Genomic DNA, 12,226 nt, shown 5'->3' on the forward strand with positions numbered 1-12,226 from the left:
ACATGAAAAAGAAAATGATCATGGCCACTGGGCTTCCTGGCAAATAGAAGGGGAAGAAATGGAGGCAGTGAGAGATTTTACTTTCTTGGGCTCCATGATCACTGCAGATGGTGACAGCAGCCACGAAATTAAAAGACGCCTGCTTCTTGGGAGAAAAGCAATGACAAACCTAGACAGCATCTTAAAAAGCAGAGACATCACCTTGCCGACAAAGGTCCGTATAGTTCAAGCTATGGTTTTCCCAGTAGTGATGTATGGAAGTGAGAGCTGGACCATAAAGAAGGCTGATTGCCGAAGAATGGATGCTTTTGAATTCTGGTGCTGGAGGAGACTCTTGAGAGTCCCATGGACTGCAAGAAGATCAAACCTAGCCATTCTTGAGGAAATCAGCCCTGAGTTCTCACTGGAAGGACAGATCCTGAAGCTGAGGCTCCAAGACTTTGGCCACCTCAGGAGAAGAGAAGACTCCCTGGAAAAGACCCTGATGTTGGGAAAGATGGAGGGCACAAGGAGAAGGGGATGACAGAGGACGAGATGGTGGGACAGTGTTCTCGAAGCTACCAGCATGAGTTTGACCAAACTGCAGGAGGCAGTGGAAGACAGGAATGCCTGGTGTGCTCTGGTCCAGGGGGTCACGAAGAGGCGGACACGACTAAACGACTAAACAACAACAACACACACTCCCTGCCAAACCCATTTCCTGCCCCAGAAGGGGCATGATGTGTGCCCCACCAGAGGTACTTCTCCCCCATATATATTCAACATAAATGCTTCCTGTGCCTGAATGCATCTTCTCTTGATGCTCTCATCCAGGGGTCAGCAAACTTTTTCAGCAAGGGGCTGGTCCACTATCCCTCAAACCTTGTGGGGGGCTGGACTAAACGACTAAACAACAACTAAATGACTAAACAACAACTCCTTTCTGCAGGGTTCTTTTCCTATTGGAATCCTGCCTCATGTTTGTCTAGCCTTATTTAAAGCAGCTTCCCGCAATTTGCTATGCTTTCCTTAAGCTTTCTATAAGATCAAAAATTCCAGCACCCAAAGTCTCTTTTACCTAACTTATCGCACACAGTTTGCTTAGCATCCGTGTGACTTGTGTTCCTGTTCTAAATTCTAACGTCTGCTTCATATAGTAAAGGGTGTGCCATACAAACAAGGAACCGTCTGTTCAGCTGCTCCTTTGGTATACCATGGCTGGCTAGTTAACATTTTTATTCCAAAGCGAGAAGGAGGGTTTTTCAGTGCACCATTCTGCAGTACTTTGAATGCCAAGCCTTCTAATTTTTTCCAGTAAGGTCTGTCTCCTACGTCAAGTTGCTATAAAAAGTGGAAGTGATGTTAGCCCATTTTTGGCCCGTGCGTTTTCCATATATCAGACGTTTTCTTTAATTCTGATTTACACTTTTAGCTTTCCTTGAAGAAGATGTCTCTGAAATTATGCTCAGATGGTATATTTTGCTAATGCTGATCGGATACTCAACCGTTTTCCCTCGCCCTATGCCGTTGTCTTGTGGCTAAGAGTGTTGCTACTCGATCTGGTTATTTTGTCTTCTTTTGTTGCAAGAATGCTAGCTTTTAAACTCTTGCTGAAAACTTCATTTCTGCCAAACCCTGGCAGGCAATTAAGAATACACCTTTACACAGTGGTTAATTGATGTCTGTTTTCATCTTCTTTGTGGTTTTTATTGTACGGTTTTATATTTTACTGCTAGATATAAAAAGATGTAGCTGTATACAGTGGTACCTCGGGTTACAGACGCTTCAGGTTACATACACTTCAGGTTACAGACTCCGCTAACCCAGAAATAGCGCTTCAGGTTAAGAACTTTGCTTCAGGATGAGAGCAGAAATTGAATGGCAGCAGCAGGAGGCCCCATTAGCTAAAGTGGTGCCTCTGGTTAAGAACAGTTTCAGGTTAAGAACGGACCTCCGGAATGAATTAAGTTCTTAACCCGGGGTACCACGGTATAAATATTTTTATAAAGGAGGATAGCTAGGCATGGTGTTGCTAAACTGCATTGCCACATTGTGCTTTCTGCTTGAATAAGAGAATTTTTCACGAGCGACTTGCTTGCTCAGAAAGGAAAGAGGATATGCTTGTGTAAACGAAAAAGCTTTTAGAAGGCGCTGAAAAGAGTATACGGTGGTACCTCGAGTTAAGTACTTAATTCGTTCCGGAGGTCCGTTCTTAACCTGAAACTGTTCTTAACCTGAAGCACCACCTTAGCTAATGGGGCCTCCAGCTGCCGCCGCGCCGCTGCTGCGCGATTTCTGTTCTCATCCTGAAGCAAAGTTCTTAACCCGAGGTACTATTTCTGGGTTAGCGGAGTCTGTAACCTGAAGCGTCTGTAACCTGAAGCGTATGTAATCCGAGGTACCACTGTATAGGGAAGGTGTCAATAGGCAGGGACTTCCAAAGTGTAGGTGCTGACACAGTAAAAGATTGATTTCTTACCAACGCAGAATGGGTATTGTGTGGCACCTGTAACAGAGCCAGTTCTGCAGATCGAAGCAGTTGCGTGGGCATTTTTTGGGTGAGGCGATCTTTCATTAACGCTGGGCACAGAGAGGGAGGGTCAAGGCAGTGGGGTGCTCAGGGCTGGCATTGCACTAAAGCCAACCTGGTACCCTGCTGCTCCCAGTTGCTCCCACACTGTGCCAAGCTCCCTGCTGCCTTTCCTTTCAGTAACTGGCATTGGAAAGCCCATTGAACAGCACAGCCCCTGCCTAGGCTCCGCCCCCCCGAATTCAGAGCCAATCATTAACTTTTCAGGTGGCAGAATTGCATCAACATGGAGTGTGGGGAAGGCGGGAGATACCTTGAGCAGCAGGCGTCACGAGACTTTTCCAGCTTGCATCGTGGCAGCTCAAGCCAGTTTCACCCTGCCTTGGTGAAAACCCCTTGTATTTTTCCATAGTTAACATTATTTCACTGCATGCTATTTGTCCCCAAATCTGTGCATTCCTACTTCTTAAGCGCATGGCCATACGCTCAGCTGATCTCTTGGGCAAATACGCCAGAGCTGCTCTGTTGACATTGGCACCTCAATTCACAGCATTGAGACAGGCTGCCACACTCTCATTCATTTGATGTGCTGTCTCTCTCAGCGAGCTCTTCATTATTTGTTCAATCGACAAAGAACGGCTTCGGCTGTAATGCGACAACTGTCCCTGTTCAGTGTGACTCTTTGACCCGGCTTGTGCATCGCGTTGAACCCTAGTTAAAATAAGCAATGGACAATGTGCGCATGCAGCGTGCAGCTGAGATCACACGCAGTTCACTTCTCCCTGTGCTGTCAGGAAATAATCCACGCTCCTTCTTTTCATTCTGCCTAAATAATAATAATAATAATTATTATTTATTTATACCCCGCCCATCTGGCTGAGTTTCCCCAGCCACTCTGGGCGGCTCCCAACCAAGTGTTTAAAACAATACAGCGTTAAATATTAAAAACTTCCCTGAACAGGGCTGCCTTAAGATGTCTTTTAAAGATAGGATAGCTGCTTATTTCCTTCACATCTGAAGGGAGGGTGTTCCACAGGGTGGGCGCCACTACCGAGAAGGACCTCTGTCTGGTTCCCTGTAACCTCACTTCTCGCAATGAGGGAACCGCCAGAAGGCCCTCGGAGCTGGATCTCAGTGTCCGGGCTAAACGATGGGGGTGGAGACGCTCCTTCAGGTATACAGGACCGAGGCTGTTTAGGGCTTTAAAGGTCAGCACCAACACTTTGAATTGTGCTCGGAAACGTACTGAGAGCCAATGAAGATCTCTCAGAACCGGTGTTATGCGGTCCCGGCTGCTACTCCCAGTCACCAGTCTAGCTGCCGCATTCTGGATTAATTGCAGTTTCCGGGTCACCTTCAAAGGTAGCCCCACGTAGAGCGTGTTGCAGTAGTCCAAGCGGGAGATAACTAGAGCATGCACCACTCTGGCGAGACAGTCCGCGGGTAGGTAGGGTCTCATCCTGCGTACCAGGTGGAGCTGGTAGACAGCTGCCCTGGACACAGAATTGACCTGCGCCTCCATGGACAGTGGTGAGTCCAAAATGACTCCCAAGCTGCGCACCTGGTCCTTCAGGGGCACAGTTGCCCCATTCAGGACCAGGGAGTCCTCCACACCTGCCCGCCCCCTGTCCCCCAAAAACAGTACTTCTGTCTTGTCAGGATTCAACCTCAATCTGTTAGCCGCCATCCATCCTCCAACCGCCTCCAGGCACTAAACCTGGGATCGTGGTTTGTTTCTCTCCAAACGTGAATGGCAAGGCAAGAACGAACTTTGGTTTGCAGGAAACAAACAGGTAGGTGGTTTGCACGTAAAGACATGGCGACGATGCAAAGTGTCTGAGAAGGAGCCTGTGGAGCAGATTTTGGGGTGTTTGTGGGGGAGAGAGAAAGCAGGTGTCCTGTTTAACGAGCTGATTTTTGTTGCTCAGGTAGATGGACTTCATTAAACGTTGCCCAGTTTATAATACCAACAATTGAACCAATAGCAGGGGATTGCAAACCCGGAAGTAGGTGTTTTGGTTTGTGAACTTTGCCTTGGAAGCAGAACATGTTGAGTGTGTTCCATTTGTAAATTGAGTCCCCTGCTGCTCTGGGAAAGTATGCCTTGGTTTAAGAATGCTTTGGTTTAAGAACGGACTTCCGGAACGAATGAAGTCCACAAACCAAGGTACCACTGTAAATAAATACAGTGGTACCTTGGGTTACATACACTTCAGGTTACAGACTCCGCTAACCCAGAAATATTACCTCGGGTTAAGAACTTTGCTTCCAGATGAGAACAGAAATTGTGCTCCGGTGGCACGGCAGCAGCAGGAGGCCCTATTAGCTAAAGTGGTGCTTCGGGTTAAGAACAGTTTCAGGTTAAGAACAGACCTCCGGAACGAATTAAGTACTTAACCTGAGGTACCACTGTACTATCATTGACATCCCTCGTGAAATCAAGATACACCATGAGAACCTTTGTTCAAAACTCCAGATTATCCTGATTTTTATTTCCTTTTCCCAGGCACTACAATCGAGGCACAGCTTTCTGAGAGTGTAAATGTCTCGACATCCAGTTCCACAACTCACAACTTAACGCCTGTTTCAAATCCCAGTGGGGACAGAACAAGGACGACAACAAATGAAGGCATGCCACCAGCATCCCCGAAGAGCGGGGCTTCTGTGTCACCTGGGCCAACTGCGACAGAAGGGAAGCAGGCAACCTCTGCGGCGCCGGCTTCTGCGACTCCTACTTTGCAAACAGATGCTGATACTTCGGAAGATACCAATATTAACGAAGATGACACGGTGGACAAAGACCACATCCCTAGTTTCCTCCCAACGGCCAAAGGAACCGCAGATCCTGCAGACTATTACGGCCCCTACGGGATGCCGTCTGACGATCAAGACGACCAAGGCATCTCGGAGTTTACGGAAGAGTTGGCCAGCATGCACAACTATGAAAACAAGAAATTGCTTCCTGACGAGATGAAGGACACCTCTTCCTCGGAACTGGAAGAGGATAGCCATTTCTTTTTCCATCTGGTTATCGTTGCCTTTTTGGTAGCTGTTGTTTACATCACGTATCACAATAAAAGAAAGGTAGGACGCCTTTTTAGGTTATGGTTTTGCAGTATAAGATGGGACGCGGGTGGCGCTGTGGGTTAAACCACAGAGCTTAGGGCTTGCCGATCAGAAGGTCGGAGGTTCGAATCCCCGTGACGGGGTGAGCTCCCGTTGCTCGGTCCCTGCTCCTGCCAACCTAGCAGTTCGAAAGCACACCAGTGCAAGTAGATAAATAGGTACCGCTCCGGCGGGAAGGTAAACGGTGTTTCCATGCGCTGCTCTGGTTCTCCAGAAGCGGCTTAGTCATGCTGGCCACATGACCCGGGAGCTGTACGCCAGCTCCCTCGGCCAAGAAAGTGAGATGAGTGCCGCAACCCCAGAGTCAGCCATGACTGGACCTAATGGTCAGAGGTGCCTTTACCTTTACCTTTGCAGTATAAGTACAGTCATACCTTGGGTTACAGACGCTTCAGGTTGCGTGTTTTCGGGTTATGGACCCGCCAAAACTTGGAAGTACCAGAACGGGTTACTTCCAGGTCTCGGGTAGTCGCGCATGTGTAGAAGTGCTAAATAGCACTATGCACAGACGCGCCAAACCGCAACCCACGCATGTACAGACGCGCTGCTGCGGGTTGCGATTGCTACGGGTTGTGAACGTGCATCCCGCCCCAATCACATTTGCAACCCGAGCGTCCACTGTATGCCGTTGCGCTGGCAGTTTTACATTATGTTGCAAGTAATTGCAACGCAGGTGTTTGAACAGAATTGGAAATCTTCTCATTAGTTGACTTCTATACCCCATTTCTACAAATTTGTACTCAAAGGTGGCGTGCAAAAGAAAATGCATTCAAAACTCATGCACAAATACATAATACCATGGGGGGAATAGAAGACATTATCATACAAGATATACAACAAAAGCTCCAAAGTAATTACAGTGGAACCTCTACTCACGACCACATTCTGTTCCGGAGGCCCATCCGTATGGCAAAACAGGTCGCTGGTAGAAGCACTGTTGTGTACAGGCGCATTCGGAGGCAGCCGCTTCTGCGCATGTGCAGATAGCACCACTTCTGCGCGTGCGCAAATCGCAGCAAACCCAGTGTTTCCTTCCGGGTTTGCCGCGGTCACGACTTGGAACGGGCCTAAGTAGAGCAGGACATTAGAGGTTCTACTGTAACAGGGAATATTTTCATAAGCATTTCAAATATACAGATGCACGTGTTCTCCATGGTGCTTGGACATCAGGGCAAATGCAGCAAGTTAGGAAATACAGTGGTACCTCAGGTTAAGTACTTAATTTGTTCTGGAGGTCCGTTCTTAACCTGAAACTGTTTTTAACCTGAAGCACCACTTAAGCTAATGGGGCCTCCCACTGCTGCCGCGCCGCCAGAGCACGATTTCTGTTCTCATCCTGAAGCAAAGTTCTTAACCCGAGGTATTATTTCTGGGTTAGCGGAGTCTGTAACCTGAAGCGTATGTAACCTGAAGCGTAAGTAACCCGAGGTACCACTGTACAGGCTTGCAAAGATGAAAATCTTAAATTAAGAAGGGTTCCAGTGCATCATATTGGGATAGCTAGGTTAATTTGTAAATGCAAGCAGTTGTGAATCTGTCCATAAAAAGGTAAAGGGACCCCTGACCATTAGGTCCAGTCATGGCCGACTCTGGGGTTGCGGCACTCATCTCGCTTTACTGGCCGAGGGAGCCGGCGTACAGCTTCCGGGTCATGTGGCCAGCATGACTAAGCCGCTTCTGGCAAACCAGAGCAGCGCACGGAAACGCCGTTTACCTTCCCGCTGGAGCGATACCTATTTATCTACTTGCACTTTGACGTGCTTTCAAACTGCTAGGTTGACAGGAGGATGGATCGAGCAACCGGAGCTCACCCCGTCGCGGGGATTTGAACTGCCAACCTTCTGATCGGCAAGTCCTAGGCTCTGTGGTTTAACCCACAGCGCCACCCGCGTCCCTTAAAATCTGTCCATAGTCAACCCTTTATGGCAGTTGTTTTCAACTAGGGTGCCAAAGGCTCTCCTCTGATGCCCTCGTTGTGTCTCTGCCTCCCAAAGGCTTGCACAGCTGTTTGTTGCAGCAGCCCTGGCTGCAAGCTCCGCAGGCGAAAGGTGTCTCTGGGGCTGGTGTTTCCCAGGCTCCTGTGGGGCAGTGTGAGAAGGCACCCCTCTTTGGGGCAGAGGGGGCAGCTCAGAAACCAGGGGCGACAGCAGTGGCTTCCCAGAGGACCCCCAAAGATTGGGGAGAGGACAGGAGACTGAAGGAACCCTCTACAAGAGAGGGTGTTTGGAAAAGGGTGAGAGGCTGCTGGCTCTGCTGGCAAGGGGTAACCTAACGGCTCCTGAGCCCCCCAGGAGTGCCGCAGAAAATGCAGATGGTCAAGGGAGCCATGTATTCCAAAAGGTCAAGGTGTGACATTTCTGAGACGTTTTACAAATGTTAGCAGAACAGATGTGACAGTTTTAAGTGGAGAAGAATTAAGTAAAAATAATAAACCCCTCTCAGGAGTTGGTGCCCTACAATATATTTACAGTATTTTTCGCTCCATAAGAGGCACCCGACCATAAGACGCGCCTAGTTTTTAGAGGGGGAATGCAAGAAAAAAAAATTATTTAAAGGGAGCGCTGACCAAAGCCTGTCTGCATCCCAGGCTCTGCTCAGCGCTCCCTTTCACGAGCCGCGTGGAGCGTTTGTGTGGCGCTTGCAGGCTTTTCCCCAGGAGGGAGAAGGGACTGACGGGCTGCGTCAGTCCCTTCTCCCTCCTCGGGGAAAAGCCCCTGAGAGCCACACACACGCTCCATGCGACTCTTTAAAGAGCGCACGACTCTTGTGGGCTTTTCTAAAAGGTGGGGGAATTCCGCAAGAGCCGCAAGAGTCAGTGACGGGCTGCCTTTCTCCCTCCTTGGGGAAAAGCCCGCAAGAGCCGCGCTCCCTTTAAAGAGCGCGCGGCGCATGTGTGCGGCTCTTGGGGGCTTTTCCCGCCTGCCTCCCGCCTGCATTCGCTCCATAAGATGCACACACATTTCCCCTTACTTTTTAGGAGGGGAAAAGTGCGTCTTATGGAGCAAAAAATACAGTACTCTTCTAAGTCATAAAATGGTGGTGCAGCTTTTTAAGCTTAATCTTCCAAGGAATGTAAACATTTCCCCCATACCCTGGGATGGAATTGAAGTGTGTTCCTTACATTTATCCCTCCCCTGTCTTCAGTGGGCTTATAATATAGAATCTCAACGTGAGAAGACATATGATGGATGACACTGTCTTTTAAACTTTCATCCGAAGAACACAGGGCAGTTGACAATATAAAAATGCAAAATGAAAGCATAATAACAGCAAACTGGGGGGGGGACCCCAACCCAATAACACCCCACTCTGGAAAACAACTCCACAGTTTAAAAGGCTATATTGTTTAATTGGGCAAAGGCTTGGGAGAAGAGTTTTATTTTCTGCTGGTGACTAAAGATGTGCAGTGAAGGCAACAGGCGAGGCGAAACTCCCTGGGAAAAGCATTCTGCAAGTGGGGAGCCACTGCAGAAAAGGCCCTTTTTTATGCAGCCACCCTCCAGACCTCGCAGAGGAGGTACAGGAAGAAGGGCTTCATAGGATGATCTCAGGGTCTGGGTCGATTCATATGGGAAGATGCAGTCCTCAAAGTATTTAAGACTTTATAGGTCAAAACCAAACTTTGAATTGGACCCGAAAACTAATTAGTAGATGAATTTAGTGAAGGAAATGGTTGTGATGACTTGCAAACGTTGACAAAGCAGAAAGCGTTTTCCCTTGAACCGTATCCTCATTTCTTTATCGTTAGCTAATTGTTTCTTTTCTCTCTAGATTATCCTCTTGGTCCAGAGCAGAAGATGGCGAGATGGGCTTTGCTCCAGAACCGTCGGTTACCATCGTTTGGATCAAAATGTCAACGAAGCTATGCCTTCATTAAAAATCACCAATGATTACATTTTTTAAAAGCGGCGTGATCTGAGTTGACTGAACTAGTGATTTCCTTTGCCTGAGGTGCAGGTGTTTGCCATAAGCAATGAGTGCGCTCACACTCTTCCTTGCCTTTGAAGTTCTTAGCCTTATACGAGGGCATAGGAGGTTAGCATTTCCTTCAGGTGGCAGCCAAACTTAAGAATCAGTGTACGTAGTGCCGTTGTTAATCACGTTTCTTTATCTTCCAGTGTATTCCCTTCTGCCTGGAGCAGTCCTAGATTAGAACATAGCCAAGTAATCCTCAATATTCAATGTATTGCTAAATCTGGCAACAGTGAACCACACTGAAAGGAACTCTGGCGATTCTCTTTTTGCATCATGCGTTCTCTTCTCTCCCTCAGATCGGGAGGGGAAAACTTAATACAAGAAAGTGTCTGGCTCCTGACTTTAAACCACATCACTGGGGTGAAGATCTAGCTGGTATTTGTTCTCTATAGCCTTTAAGTAGACATACATTTTAAGAGAACAACCTTTCACATGTTACCAATCAGCCTGTCTCCTTGCACAGCTTAGAGATACCCATTTTAAATACTAGTGGTGATTAAGAGCACATTTATTATTTTCTTTCTTTCTCTCTCCGCCATTTTCTCTGCAAAAGAAAATGCCTTTAAAACCCCAAAGTTGAGAGAAAACCTCTCTAGGCTTGAAGTGAGATACATGAAAGATCAGCAGAACAAGCTCATCTGTACCACCCTCAATATTTTAACTTGTGCTTTTATTCCATTGCAACCAGGGAAAGTGAGAGATTTATTATTTCTTGTTCTAATCAAGGCGTAGGATTGTCAGGAATTCGAAGTTTCCCAGCTTCAGCGAACACTGCGTTATTTTCTTTTAATTTCGGGAAAGACAAAAATCTCTTGCATATAGCTTGTACAGAAAGTTATTGGGACCTCGGGATTTAAAAACAAATAATAAATAAATAAAGTATGTACTTTTGCTATTTATGTTTACTTCCACAAGTTGTAATTAGTAGTTTCACTTTAATGTACACCTTGCTCATGAACGATTCGTTTTGAAGGACTGAAAAAATATGTATATAATCAGTAGGAACCTTGACTTTATATCCAAGTCTTGTGCTATTCTGAAAAACCCTTGAACCTGTTTCATGAGAAGAGTTGCAGTGGTCACGATCTTGCTTAATGTAGCTTCTGCAGTAAGCATTCCTAAACAGGAAGGGGAAGAAGAGGAAGTCCAACGATACTTGCCAAAACGGTTTCCTTGCGGTAATTTTTATCATATTTGAACTTGTATTACTTTTAATAAGACTTTTCCCCCCAAATAAACCCCAAGGATATAATTTTTGTAGGAACTGCAGCTTGATTTGTGGTAATTCCAGCAAAAAAAAAAAAATTGGGTGCGGGTGTGAAAATTGCACAAGGCACATGACAATTATGTGCAGCTTTGAATGAAAAAATGATTTTTGGTTTAGTTTGCTCAGCAGCAAAAGATGGTTGGAGCAGTGTAAGGTGCGACTTGTACCATTTCATATTAAAGGGGTGTTTTTTTTCCAAAAGGATGTAGTCGGAGGATATTTTCCTATAAAGTCACATCAGTATTTGTCCGTCATTGGTGCATAATCACAGATGGTCTACACAAAGGCGTTGTCTTGAGTTGGGGCTGAAGAAACAGAATAAGGCAAATGGGACTTTGTGGATTTAGAGCACAGTAAACAACCGTTTGGACTGCTTACCTTCCAGCTTGCTAGGATATCACTTCATGCTTTTTGTCTGCATTCCTGTTCTCTTCTGTTTCTTCTGGTCCTGGGCTACTCCAGGCTACTTGAATGCCCCTAGTTTTCCCATTTTCCCATTCTTAATGTTTGTGCCTGTCTGGCTTCCAAAGGGCATGTAACGCTTATTGCCCCAATTGACTTTGCGTATTTATATGCTGCTTAATACTTTAGTCAGTCTCTAAATGGTTTAATCTACCATATTGGCCTGAATATAAGCCTCACTTTCCCCCCAAATTCTGACTGTGAAAAGTTAAAAACAACGAGAAAAGGAGCGGCTTATATTCGGGTATTTTTTAAAAAAAATCTTCTCTCCCCCCCCCCCCCATTTTAAAGGTGCGACTTATTTTCAGGCCAATACGGTATATGCACCCCCCCCAAACAACGAAACACAGAAACTACTGTATTTTTTGCACCATAACACTCACTTTTTTCCTCCTAGAAAGTAAGGTGAAATGTCTGTGCGTGTTATGGAGCGAATGCCTACGGGTGGTGGTGGGGATCTGCTGCAGTCGTGAGCAGAGGATCCATGGTTCCCCTTCCTTCCCTTCTCCGTGGCTCGCTTTGAAACAGCAAAGCGGGAGAGGAGCTGCTTACACAGGTGTAAGTGGCTCCTGTCTGGTTGGCTGCTTTAAACCGTGCTCTCTGTCCCTCTCTCCTCCCCACTCAGCTTGCTAAATAGCAGCAAAGCTTTTCAGCTCTCTAAGCCGGGGAGGAGGGAGAGAAGCAGAGCCTGCTTGTTTTAAAGGAGCAAAGCGGGAGAGGAGAGGAGCCTTCTCCCCTTATACCCCTCTTCTGCATTATTAGCAGCATCCCTCTCCACACACCCCACGTGTGTTCCTTCTCCCCTTATACCCCTCTTCTGCATTATTAGCAGCATCCTTCTCCACACACCCCACGCGTGTTCCTTCTCCCCTTATACCCCTCTTCTG

General features: G+C 46.9%; 2 protein-coding genes and 1 long non-coding RNA gene across 3 annotated transcripts in view; 2 read left to right on the top strand and 1 right to left on the bottom strand.

Moving 5' to 3' along the window:
* Positions 1-10,874, top strand: part of LOC308459128 (keratinocyte-associated transmembrane protein 2) — an 11,412-nt gene extending 538 nt beyond the window's left edge. The window contains exons 2-3 of the mRNA XM_080974269.1: positions 5,016-5,593; positions 9,407-10,874. Of these exons, the coding sequence (XP_080830395.1) occupies positions 5,016-5,593; positions 9,407-9,538 (710 nt within the window). The 3' untranslated portion in view covers positions 9,539-10,874. The remainder of the gene's footprint in view (positions 1-5,015; positions 5,594-9,406) is intronic.
* The window catches only part of LOC308459232, a 216,915-nt gene that overhangs the window by 128,082 nt on the left and 76,607 nt on the right, over positions 1-12,226 (top strand). The gene's annotated exons all lie outside the window — the stretch shown is intronic.
* The window catches only part of BCDIN3D (BCDIN3 domain containing RNA methyltransferase), a 108,714-nt gene that overhangs the window by 2,341 nt on the left and 94,147 nt on the right, over positions 1-12,226 (bottom strand). The gene's annotated exons all lie outside the window — the stretch shown is intronic.

The sequence above is a fragment of the Podarcis pityusensis genome (assembly GCF_964106645.2).
Source record: "Podarcis pityusensis genome assembly, chromosome: 12".
NCBI lineage: Eukaryota > Metazoa > Chordata > Lepidosauria > Squamata > Lacertidae > Podarcis > Podarcis pityusensis.